Source organism: Etheostoma spectabile, chromosome 2, assembly GCF_008692095.1.
Source record: "Etheostoma spectabile isolate EspeVRDwgs_2016 chromosome 2, UIUC_Espe_1.0, whole genome shotgun sequence".
NCBI lineage: Eukaryota > Metazoa > Chordata > Actinopteri > Perciformes > Percidae > Etheostoma > Etheostoma spectabile.
Genome location: NC_045734.1, coordinates 30,751,187 through 30,763,003, shown reverse-complemented (window position 1 = coordinate 30,763,003; position 11,817 = coordinate 30,751,187). Strand labels below are relative to the sequence as shown.

At 40.4% G+C, this 11,817-nt stretch overlaps 2 protein-coding genes across 2 annotated transcripts in view; one reads left to right on the top strand and one right to left on the bottom strand.

Moving 5' to 3' along the window:
• Nucleotides 1-3,464, bottom strand: part of ndufs8a (NADH:ubiquinone oxidoreductase core subunit S8a) — a 6,940-nt gene extending 3,476 nt beyond the window's left edge. The window contains exons 1-6 of the mRNA XM_032539432.1: nt 3,350-3,464; nt 1,503-1,558; nt 1,016-1,081; nt 736-825; nt 507-615; nt 47-110 (exon numbers count right to left, since the gene is read on the bottom strand). Of these exons, the coding sequence (XP_032395323.1) occupies nt 47-110; nt 507-615; nt 736-825; nt 1,016-1,081; nt 1,503-1,548 (375 nt within the window). The 5' untranslated portion in view covers nt 1,549-1,558; nt 3,350-3,464. The remainder of the gene's footprint in view (nt 1-46; nt 111-506; nt 616-735; nt 826-1,015; nt 1,082-1,502; nt 1,559-3,349) is intronic.
• A 1,233-nt stretch (nt 3,465-4,697) lies between these two features.
• Nucleotides 4,698-10,522, top strand: si:dkey-9i23.8 (parapinopsin). Its single transcript, XM_032539394.1, has 8 exons — nt 4,698-4,757; nt 5,522-5,661; nt 5,754-5,817; nt 5,991-6,116; nt 7,769-7,907; nt 7,985-8,149; nt 9,170-9,254; nt 10,265-10,522. Coding segments are annotated over exons 1-8 (930 nt in total). The 5' UTR covers nt 4,698-4,756; the 3' UTR covers nt 10,475-10,522.
• The last annotated feature ends 1,295 nt before the right edge of the window (nt 10,523-11,817 follow it).

The following is an 11,817-nucleotide window of genomic DNA, read 5'->3' as shown; positions in this document are numbered from 1 at the left end:
CAAAGTAATTTTGTCTTGTTAATATTAAAAATACAAACATGCATACCTGCGCAGGGCAGATAGCTTCACACAGCTTGCAGGCGATGCAGCGCTCCTCTCCTGAAGGATACCTGGTGCAACATAATAAAGACTTCAGTCACCTTAAACCGATATACTAATGCCGTTTTTACATCACACGGTACCTGCTTGAACTGAGCCGACCTGGTAAATATCTGACGAGAACTTTTCCATTTGACCGGTTAAATGAAACCTTACAGGTCACATGACCAACACCCATTTATTTCTAGCAGAAACTCTGGCTAGCAAGCATGTGACTTTGTCTTGATTAGAGAGCACATTTTATTAAAAATGAGAAATCAGTAAGTCACACTACTGTCTCCTCGGGTTAGTCCCTACAATGACTAGTGTTACAGAGTACTGAAAATTTGGTAACGAATGCATGTTATTGATTTATAAACTCCTGTGACCCACAATCCACTGAGTTGTTAATAAATGGTTGTCCTCACCTGCGTAGTGCGTGTTCTCCTCTGAAACGAGGCGACAGAGGCCCCTTCTCAAATGGGTAGTTGATGGTGGCAGGCTCTCTAAACAGGTAGCTCATTGTCATGCCCAGACCTGAGATCACAACACAATCATTCATGTTTAATTATTTCTCAAACATCGTCCAGATCACATAGAAAAAGAGTAGCCAAACCACCTCCAGGTTTTTTTTTATATGAGTGATGTTCAGCTGACCTCTGAAGAGCTCTGTCCAGAGCAGCGTCTGAGCAGCTCGGTCTGTGATGGACTTCATATCTGTGGGGATCTCTTGGGCATTCACATACTCTGCACACAAAAACACAAAGTGAGAGGCCTGTTGCACCCCAAGCTTCATAATACTTGATTCCCCCATCACTACCATAGATAGCTGGCTAACCCAGTAATCTCATTCTGGTACAAATCCCTGAAAGCCCTTCAAGGAGACACACTACAACAATACATCAAAATTAGTATTTATGTGTGTACTGGTACTTACTGAATCCTTCCCTTTGTGCGGACACACTGAAGGACCTCACTAGATTCTGACTGGCCACAATAGTGCCTGAAATGAAAGGTAAATTAATAAGTGCATTGTCATTAAGATACTACATCCACAACTGAATACTACTACACAGGTACCTGATATGGGCTTTAAGAGTAACTACAGTTTTTTCTTAACATTTCTCCATGCATTTGTGTCTATTGACTGATGTGACCCGGCGTGAACCAAGCTACAATGTAACCTAATGGGGCAATTGTGGAGCCTTGACTTTTGTTATTAAAAGTGTCTGACAACATTATTGATCTCAGGATGTGACTTTTTGTCCGAAGACAGCGGTGTAGAGAGTGAAATGCAAGATGATAGAAAATTAAATGGCTCAATATTGACATGATTTCAACATTGTGTCAGTTGCATTAAAATTACTAGTATTTTGTAAGAGGACCTGGATATGTTTCTGTTCCTTTGGGTGATTTAATCTTACCTGGCCTTGACACGGAGTACAGTAAACGCAATGTTGCAGTCATCATGTCTTAAAAGCTGAAACCAGACAGGATAGTACTTTGAGAAACAAGTCAAAAACAGTAACTGCATCAAAACATCTTAGTAAATTATTATTTGACATTTACATCGTTGTAAATAGACGGTCCCTATCTACTCCCAGTATCATAACCTAAACAGTGCAAGGTTGATTCTGACAAATACTAATGGGTGACATTGCGACTTTTTAAATATAAACCCTACTGCGAACTCTTAGCGTTAAATTCAGAGGTTAAACCAGGTGTTGTCCCCAAAAGTGATCGTGTGCCAAAATTGTGCCATCTGTGGGGGAGCCCTGTGCCCAAGACCAGGGGTATTTAATGTCTATTAAGCCAGGGACCCCTTAGCTGAAAGAGAGACCGAGTAGGGACCCCCTTCCATATGTATTGTTGAGTTGCATATTAAACTGGGCAGAATGGATGAAACGAAATGGATATTATTTATGCATCATGTTATTATGTTAAACATCTTGTGCACCCAGAAGGCCTGTATGAAACTGTATGGCTACCATGGTTACCTATAGTAAGCTTATCTTCAATGTGTAAATATTTTTTCCCCACAAATAGGCCTATTTATCTTTGCTATTAAAATGTTGCATTAATATTAAATGTATATTTCCAGACTTATTTATTTCATTTAAGAAACTCAATTATTATTGTTTCACATAAATTGCCTGCGCCCCTGCAATAATTCTGAGGACCCCCCTATGGGTCCCGGACCCGATGTTGAGCATCTCTGTCCTAGATTATAACCATTCCAATTGTTTTTTCACTTGCCAACAAATGACTGCAGCTTCTACCATGTCATTGAAAAGTTGTTGCCTCAAAATTAGTTGATTGGATTCCTGAGAATAATAGCTGACAGATTATAACCAACCATGAACGTTTTACCTATTGAAATACCTGGAATGGGCCAACACAACCAGTAACATGATTTCCATCATATTTAAAAGGGGTGATGGACAGGGGCGGCTATGGCTCAGTGGTAGAGCAGTTGCCAGCCAATCGGAAGGTTGGTGGTTCGATCCCCGCCCTCCTTGACACTGAATCCCGAGTTTCCCCCGGTGCTGCGCATCGGAGTGTGAATGTGTATGAATGTGTTTGACTGTTTATCTAAGTGCAGGTGGCACTTGTACGGCAGTCCCGGCCACAGTGTATGAATGTACGTGAATGTCCCCTGTAGATGTAAAAGCGCACCGTCCCTCAGATAGCGGTCAGTTTTTGGTTGATGGTCACTATTACACCGCAAAAACAACACTCACTAAATCTTAATAAACATGACTTGTTCTGCACGATGACGTAACGTTACAGTTTGAGCTGCTGACGCTAGCCTTATCTGCCTTTATGTTACAAAGTCGTACAACGTTACTGAAGTACATCAAACTAACTTAACTTTGAACTGAACTCTTTAACCGCGAATTCTTGACCTAAGATAACGTAACGCTAGCACTACGTCACTTACCTAAGTAGCACAAAATACCCTCGCGACCACTTGACTTTGCAGCAAATCACTACTGTTCTGTAATCTATACACAATAAATGATAGCTAGTTGAATTTGCCTTTAATTTGTGAAAAGTAAAGGCACGTCGCTAAACTAAGATAGCGTTAGCAGGGATTAGTAGTTAGGTTAGAGCACATACTGTCAAGGACTTTCGCACTGAGGTTACGTAAGGTGAATTAAGGGTGATTCTAATTCTTTCAAGGTCAGGTATACATTATAAATATAAACTATTTGATGTGACGTTACGGTGCTGTGTAATGTTTTAGGAATTTAAATGGTTTTAAACTCACCGAAACGTCGCTATTTGGCCTTCTGAACCAGAACAGCGGACGGTTTTGCGGAACGGACAGTGCGTGTGAAGGGAAGTTAGCTAACGTGATGGCGTCATGAACGTATTGTTCTTCTTTTTGCTGATATAACAAACAGCAGCTTGCATCCTGTTGCATTACTGCCATCTCCTGGATTAAGCTAAATCGTACAGTGTCCAGTACAAAGACTGTATGTAAATTGACGGTCTGTGGTCCAGTACATAGATACGTATACGGTCCAGTAGTCACTGTTTCGGTCTTGGGGCACTATCTAAACAGGCCAAAAATAAATATTTAACTTTTTCTATGAAGCAAGGCTTAACATATGTCATTTTTGAACCAAACAAAGATCTTATCTTTATTCGCCTTACAAATTACTTGCTCCACTGTCTGATAAAAGAAAAAGAAAATTGTTTAGGAGAAATTATTTCTGCAACACAGTCAGGGTTCATGAAAGGTTGGCACATTTTAGATTTTTGATAACATCCAACTTGCTGACAAGTTAGATTCTTCAAAATTATTTTGTGACACAATGTTATTTTTGGACTTTTACAAAGCTTTTGCCGTAATTTGTTTATTGTCATTTGCAAAGGTGCAGTTATTAAAATAAAATTTAAAACTTAAATTGCACAGATTTAGCAGAGGTAAAGGGGGGACTGGAGAGGTACTCATCGTCTGTAAAGGGTGGGCACCCTATACAGACATAACCACCCCAGGGACCCCTGTAAAAATAACTTGTCAAACATTGACTTTTTCTTTCACCCTAATCTAAACATTTCCTTTGCCTTCTCCATCTGCACTTCAGTATTACATGTGCACAAGTTTCAATATCCCAAAACTTGCACACATTTTATTTCTCCAACTTGCTCTCTCATTTTGTTAGCTTAAACAGATCCACTTTCTTTACTCCCCTCTCCCTCAAATTGTACTCTGCATAAAGCCTTCAGGTCTTTCTCCAGCCTCACCCTCTCTTCCCTCACTCTCTGTTCCACCCGTGCTGGCTGGTCCTTTTTCTTTTTTGAAGGAACAGCGTGAAAATGTAAGGATATCAGTCAACATCCTGACCTAATGTACCCCCAATACCCAATCATATAACTATAGGTCTCTGCAAATCCAAAGTCAATGTTATTTAATTTTGGTCTATCTATCTAATAGTACAGTAGCTTATTTTCCTTACTGTTGTTGTTATCATCACCTACAGGATAATGACAGTGGTAGTTGCAGAAACTGAATCACAGGCACACCGTGCGTCAGAGCCATTCAAGTTGAGCTAAATGGAGCATGTGAATTTTAATTGAAAATGATTTTGATGACACATCCAACTGAGCTCTCCGCTGCAAACACCCAGAAACCACTGGTAAAGGCTGTGGACTGACAGCTCATCGCAAAAGTAAGTGTAGCCTTTCTTTTATTAAATAGATGATGGTAATAGATGATGTAAGAATGAGGTTTAACAGTGTGTCTGACTGAACTTTCTTAGACCATAGAAAAACATCACAGCTGTGAGATACAGAAAAGGTTTGGATATCATTAGGCGGTAACCATCTCACCCAATCTTTTTACTATAATTTAAATGCAGCGGCTGGTACAAGCAGCTACAAGGAGAAAAATGCATTGGTGTCAACTAAAACACATAATCCTGTGCCAGTGTGTTGTGAATACCAGACACTAGAAGACTCTGAAAAGACTGAAGTCTGACACCATCTCACATATAAAGACAATCCCTCATATTGTTTTTGTCACAGACTATAAGAACAAAATCCCCAAATAAGTCCAGGTGAAATGATCTAAATGAACACAGATAAAATCACAACACAACATGCACACACACACACACACACACACACACACACACACAGACAGACAGAGAGAGAGAGCTGTGCAAAAGGTAACTAGGTAACAGATCCTGGCTCTTGGGAGGGGGCCATCTGCCTCGACCAGTACAGTAACAGTTAAGATAATAGAACTTTGACTAATAATAATTGTAGAAGGATTGCAGGGCACAGCAGGGCGTTGAGCAGGACTACGGCAGCAGCTGCAGGTGCCACCACAATCCAAGGATTCCAGTCCTTGAACCCAGTAAGCAGTACCAGTTCCATGTAGGTGGTTACTTTATGATAAACTCTGCTTTCGTCTGTTTTCTTTAAATTCCAGTGAGTGAGTCTTTTAATGGGACTGTGTTCGAGGAACGTCGGTGGTCAGAGGCAGAGAGGTGGCTGCTGGTGGCTGTGTTGGGACTAGAGATGGTCATGGGAGTTGTGGGAAACTGTTTTGTTCTGCTGGTCAAAGTCATGGTGAGTTGTTAAAGTTGTTCCTTACATTGGTATGAAATATTATTTGTGTTCTTTGTGTCTTTAAATTTCCTTTTTCTGTTTTTCATTTTCAGTGCAGGGGTCAGTTCAGCAGTCGTTATTGGCTTCCTTTCATCAATCTCACCTTGTCAGATTTAGGTAAAATTTACATTGACACTAATGCTAGTGCATTTCATGATTATATGTCATATATTTTTTTTTTTCCTCTGAACCCACCCTAAAATTGATTCTAGTGATGTAACACAGTGTTTGACATGTAATGCCAGTGCAGGAAGTCATAATTTCTCATAGTAAATCACTGTGCTGTGAAGGCTGCTCCTTCCTCATCATCTCCAGCTCCCTGTTGGCCATACTGACAAGCGGTCAAAGGTCACCGTGGTGTGAGGTCGTCAGTCTGCTCAAGTTTGCCTTCATCGCCTCCTCCATAGGGAGCAAAGGTACGGCTCAGCTCCAAACACACTGATAGAGATTGTGGCATCACGGGTAAGATTCTCCGTAGAAAAGTCCCAGTAACAATCTTACATCAAGGTTGTTTCATTCAGATTGAGCCATGTCCATGTTTATTTACTTGTTCCATGACTTATCTGTAGTTGACAAATCTAGGATCATTAGTCACCATATTGACTCTCATTGCTGTCGGGTGAACACAATGGCCCTTTCCCAATTCCCAGTTTGTACATCCCAGGTTCCTCTCCTCGATTCCTCTCCTCGCGACTTCGAGAATAGGAGTCGAGGAAGAGCCTCGAGGAGTGAAGAGTCGAGTTGACAGGCATTTCACAAACATGAGACGTCGTTGCTTCAGGGCTGCTGCGAAGGCACGCTGCGTCAGCTGTTCATTATTTCAGTGTTTTTCAGATATCTGCCCTTCAACCTTAAGTTCATGTAAAATATAATATGACACAGGCTTTTGTTTTTTCAAATTTCTGAAAATATTTTGTGTTCTTTTCACCATGTTCCATCAATCTAGACCTGATAAAAGCACCTACGGTACGGATATTTTCCATCTTATTCTAATTCAGTAAACTTATTGACATCTGTTTGAGACAGATTGTCTTTTTCATAAATAGAAAAATATATTTTTAAGTTAAAATCTTCTCTTTTGCTAATTATTTAGCCCTTTTAATTGCTATATTCCAAATCTGAAATTTTGTATATTCCCAGTGTTGACCATATGTTTCTCTTCATAAGCCATCCTCCAGTTTTCATTAATAATTTTCTTTCGCTTTTGCTTTAAATTATTGTTAATATTGTTCTATTTCCAGTAATTTGGATTACATCTAATTGACTGGTTCCTACCCCTACTTCTTTCTTAATAGATCTGTTAACACTAGCCTCGGATGCATCTATCAGCTCAAACTGAGCTAGTTATTAACATTGAACCTGTTTGAGTCGTGATTCACTTGGATCTTTAACCCCAGTCTTTAAATTGAATCGCGAATCGTGAGTCTCTAGTATCATTAACCCGGATCAGTTAAGTCCTACTACAATTCAATCTAAATGATAACAGCGCCACACACAAACCTCTTGCAACATTAACTACTAGTATTCCTAGCCACATTAGTTGCAAAAAGCTTTATAACTTACAATTTTGTAGGCAACAACTCCACAAGTCAACTCAAGCGACTGAGTGAGCAGAGAGACAGTCCAACCTGCAGACTCAGAGCCGAAAGCTGATTAACTCGAGAACTCAAGATGACTCGTGTGAGTCAATCAATCCCACGAATCAGCTTAGAGTGAAGTCTCTCATCGAACTCAGGGTAAAGCAGAAGATTCTTTCACTTCTGAAATAACCTACAGTGTTCTGCACGTAGCCTAGCTAGGTTTGCTGTATAAATGTAATTTGTTAAAATGCAATTAGGTTGAATAGAAAAACAATAACTTTTCTTTAGCAATACTGACTCAAGTGGTTCAAGTGACTCATACAACCTGGTTCAGCTTAGTGAGTGCCTCAGAACAACCCAAATCCTTAAAAGGAATGGGGTTTGCCAGGCCTAGTCACCATAACTATCCTTACATCAGTACTACAGTAGTAGGCATAGTCCCATGATTCCTTCAATGCTGTCAGTGTCAGGTTTTTTTTCCTTTCCAGCTATCCTCTGTGTGCAACGACTGATTGGCATGGCCTCCACAGAAAGTGCTTACTTTGTTGTCATAGTGACAGCCTGCTTGGCTTCTTGGGTGACAGGAACGGTGTTTGGGAGCATCCCTGTTGTCTACGCCTGGATCAGGTATGTAATTAACATGCTTGCAGTTGGAGGAAGTTGATTCTACTCTGTTCACCTCCTTCATGTTGTCTTTGCTCCAGGTATGACCCTGCAGAGATGCTGTGTGCTGTCTTCTGGGAGAGCAGCTACTCAGACATGTTGGTCTACATTCTCTGTGCTGTCTCAATCTGTTTCTTCCTCCCTTTCCTCCTAATCTTCGTCTGCTCTTTACTAAGTGCCACCGGCTGCCGCTCGCAGGGCAACAGGTAAACTACCTGAAAAAAGATCATTTACAACTACACCACACAAGCTGGAAACTGGTCAGATGATGTTTAGCCATATATAAATACAGTCATGGATGTTGTTTATGTCAGGTACAATTACAGTACATTGTACACTTAAATGTACATAGACCAGACTACAGCAATGACTCATATGACAATAGTCAGTAACCGTTTCAGTCCCACTGGTTCCATCTTTTCTTAATTGTGAGGATTTGATTTGTATTGCTTGTGATATGATAATAAATTGAATATGTTTGGGGTTTGAACAGTTGGTTGGATAAAACCATTCAAGGCGTTGCCCTGTTCATTCCTGTGAAAGTTGCTAAATGGCGCCAAACAAGTTCAATTGATGGGTATACAATAACCTGGATGATTGGTGCATGCTTCCACGTCGTGTTGTTTCATAGAGCAGGTGCACATGAGACACATGAGACAATCGGTCCACCTAAACTAAAAACAACAATACGAAATCTGTCAGCATGTTAGTGTGTTGGTCCCCACCGCGCTTGTCAATTCACTGTTGTCTAATCAATATTATTCCTGTGATCGCAAGGTAAACAGGACAGACAACACTTTAGCATATACCAATATATATATATACACACACTGGTCAAGAATTAAACCACATCCACTTTGAAAATAACCAATGTCTTTGCCGTCGGTCACCTTCCTTTTGGACTTTTTTTCCTTCTACTGAACCTGAAGGTCTTTTCTTAGCAAGTACATTCACTGACTGAAACATTTCATAGGGGTTCGTGTTTTCAGCCATGCCTTCACCTGTTGTTGCATCAGCCTCGTTTGTTCCAAAGGTGAACGCTGATGTTGACTTGTCAACCTTGCAGACATCTGGGCACTCACTGTCAGCAACCCTGGTTGTGTGCAATTCACATGGAAATCGACCCTAGTTCTACCGTGATCCAACTCACCTAGCAACCTGCGTCTGAAGCCGATTTGATTGACAATTTATACTTACTTATACTTTTCTCCATCTTGTTTCTTCAGTGATGATGTAGCAGATCTGTCTGCAGTCACTCCTCTGCTGGTGGCCTCCTTAATGCTCTGCTACACTCCCTTTGCTCTGTCTGAGGTGACACATGCACTCATTCGCTAGCAGGGTTTGAGTTATAATCTGAGTTTTTTTTCTAGGGGTCTCTTAAATAACTAAAGCAGAGATAAGAAAAAATAGGGTTTGAGGTATATTCCCGGCCCACGCACCTTGTGGCTTGGTAGCGAAGTGCAGCATACTGTCCTTCACGTGAGAATATGGTGTCTAATTATTTTGGGAAAACGGGACAGAGACATAAAATTAGTGGTCGTAGCATTGTGATGTCACACAAGGGTTTGGTTTGATTGGTTAGAAGCTTTGAGTAAGGTGATCCGGCTTTCACCATCTTGGTTTTTTGCAACTAGGTGTGACAATGTTTTAATGCAATGCAATGGTGCTGCACTAAAGTAAACACTAAAGAAGGAAAATTGAAGATTTTCAGCCCTTCTGAAGCGAGTCATCCAGTGGAGATTTACCCACAGGTGTGCGCCAACTTGTAGTTACTGGCGCCATTCATCTGCATGTGCTGCAGAGCAGAAAATCAACCAACTGTCACTTAAATTACAACGCTAGCAATAGCTTGTTAGCTTGATCAGCAGGCTTTTTTGAATAAGGCATTTCTAGATAACCAAAATGTCCCAATTAACTTTGATGAAGTGAAAACCAAGTGAGATGGTCAAAGTTTAGATAAAAACATTGACAACATGCACATACACATTGCAAAGGTGAGCTTGTAGCCACACCCTAAAGCATCCCTTGCCCTTTTACGTAAGTTTGGGATTTATCAAATTAACATCATGCTGTAAGATTTGAAACTATCGATTGAGAACATGAACTAGAGAAAATGTTTATTGAGGTAAGCAGGGCCATTTTCCTAATGACATTCTTTTGTAACCAGTGGCGCCCAATGTAACTCAAACCCTGCTCACATGGAAACAACACACTATCTACTGTATCTGAATGTGCACAGATGTAAAAGCCACAGACTGAACACATATTTGTCCACTCATAGACCGTCTTTGTTTCTTTCTTTCGATTGACCTCCACATCAGCTGATCCTCCTGGGCAGGATGGACCTGTCACCAGCCCCTGATTGGTTAAGGACGCTGTCATCAGTGATGTCATACCTGGACTGTGGTTTAAATCCTCTTATTTACTGCTGCCATCAAGACTTCAGAGAGGCGGGCCTGGCCCTGCTGTGGACCAATAGGAAACCACAATCAGAGCCTGTCCTCACTTCTATCACTAAACATGACGTGTGAACATGTAATGGGTTCCACATTTATTCCCCAGAAACTTCAAGAACCCAACAGTGAGGTCACCATACTGGCATGCATTTTTACATTTCAGGGGAATTAAAGGCCCCTTCTTTGTTTCCTTATAATAAACCGAATAATAACCACTAATTTATTTTTTCTCTTTTCTCTTCTCTCTTTCTGCTGAAAGTAGAGTTTTTGAAATATGGATGTCTGCAATATATTCTTAATATGGATTGTATTAAGAGAATAATACCATTTATGTAAGGCAATTACTTCCTTAATTACTTTATAATTAACTGTTTATTTTCACCAAATTTTAGTGAAACATTCATAACCCAAATTACTATGCCAGTTAGAAAGAAAAAATACTCTTTGTCTGTGACTTATGATGGTCATCCCTCTGGAACACAGTCCTTGCAGATACCCTAAATGCTACATTCAATTGAGTCAAATAATACAATTTTAAATGCTATAATCAATCCTGCACTTAGTGATACCAGATATTCGTCAAAACTATGGAATCACTGGAACAAGCACCTGTACCTGTTTTAATCATTGAGCATTGCAATTGGTAAATGTGTATGTATGTGTGATTCTTTTTTGTGATATTGTTGGGGATCAGTTTGTCTATATGTATTTTTTTTTTTTGAACCCCTTTTGTAATGTGTTTTTTTGTCTGTTTTTAATCTGCACCTTGAGTCTGTAAATAAAGAAGTATATAATTCATTTTTTTATTTATAGTATCAAATCAGAAGAAGTTATCTAAAGAGACTTTACAGATACAGTGGGCCTAGACCACACTCTATAATTTACAACTCCCCAACAATTCTAGTAATTCCCCCAAGAGCAAGTAATTAGTGCGACAGTGGTGAGGAAAGATTCCCTCTTAGGGAGAAGTCTCTTGGTAGGCGGTGTCTAGTAGGACGCATCCTCCCCTCCCTAATCTAAGGAAACATGCAGGGGGGGGGAAAGAACATAAGGACTCCAGGGTATGACTCCCCAGAGCTAGGTTAGTACCAGGCATTACACACACACATTTTACACACGCACACACAATACTGAAGAAGTACAACATCCTACTTACCCTTCTAAAACTTTTTGGGGAGTCCTGCCAGACCTCCGTCATTTTATGGGCGTAAGTAATGGTTGCCCCCCTTGTATGGCCCATAATGCATAGGTATGCATTCACAACCTATAGGTATAAGACTGACCTGTGATCCACGGTTTCTTACTACTAAAAGAGATTTATCGGACAAATACAAAGTACCTCTGTCTCCAACTGCTTTCCTGGTGCCAGGTCCATCACAGTCTCTGAACACACCTTGTATGGCCCAGCCTTTGACCAC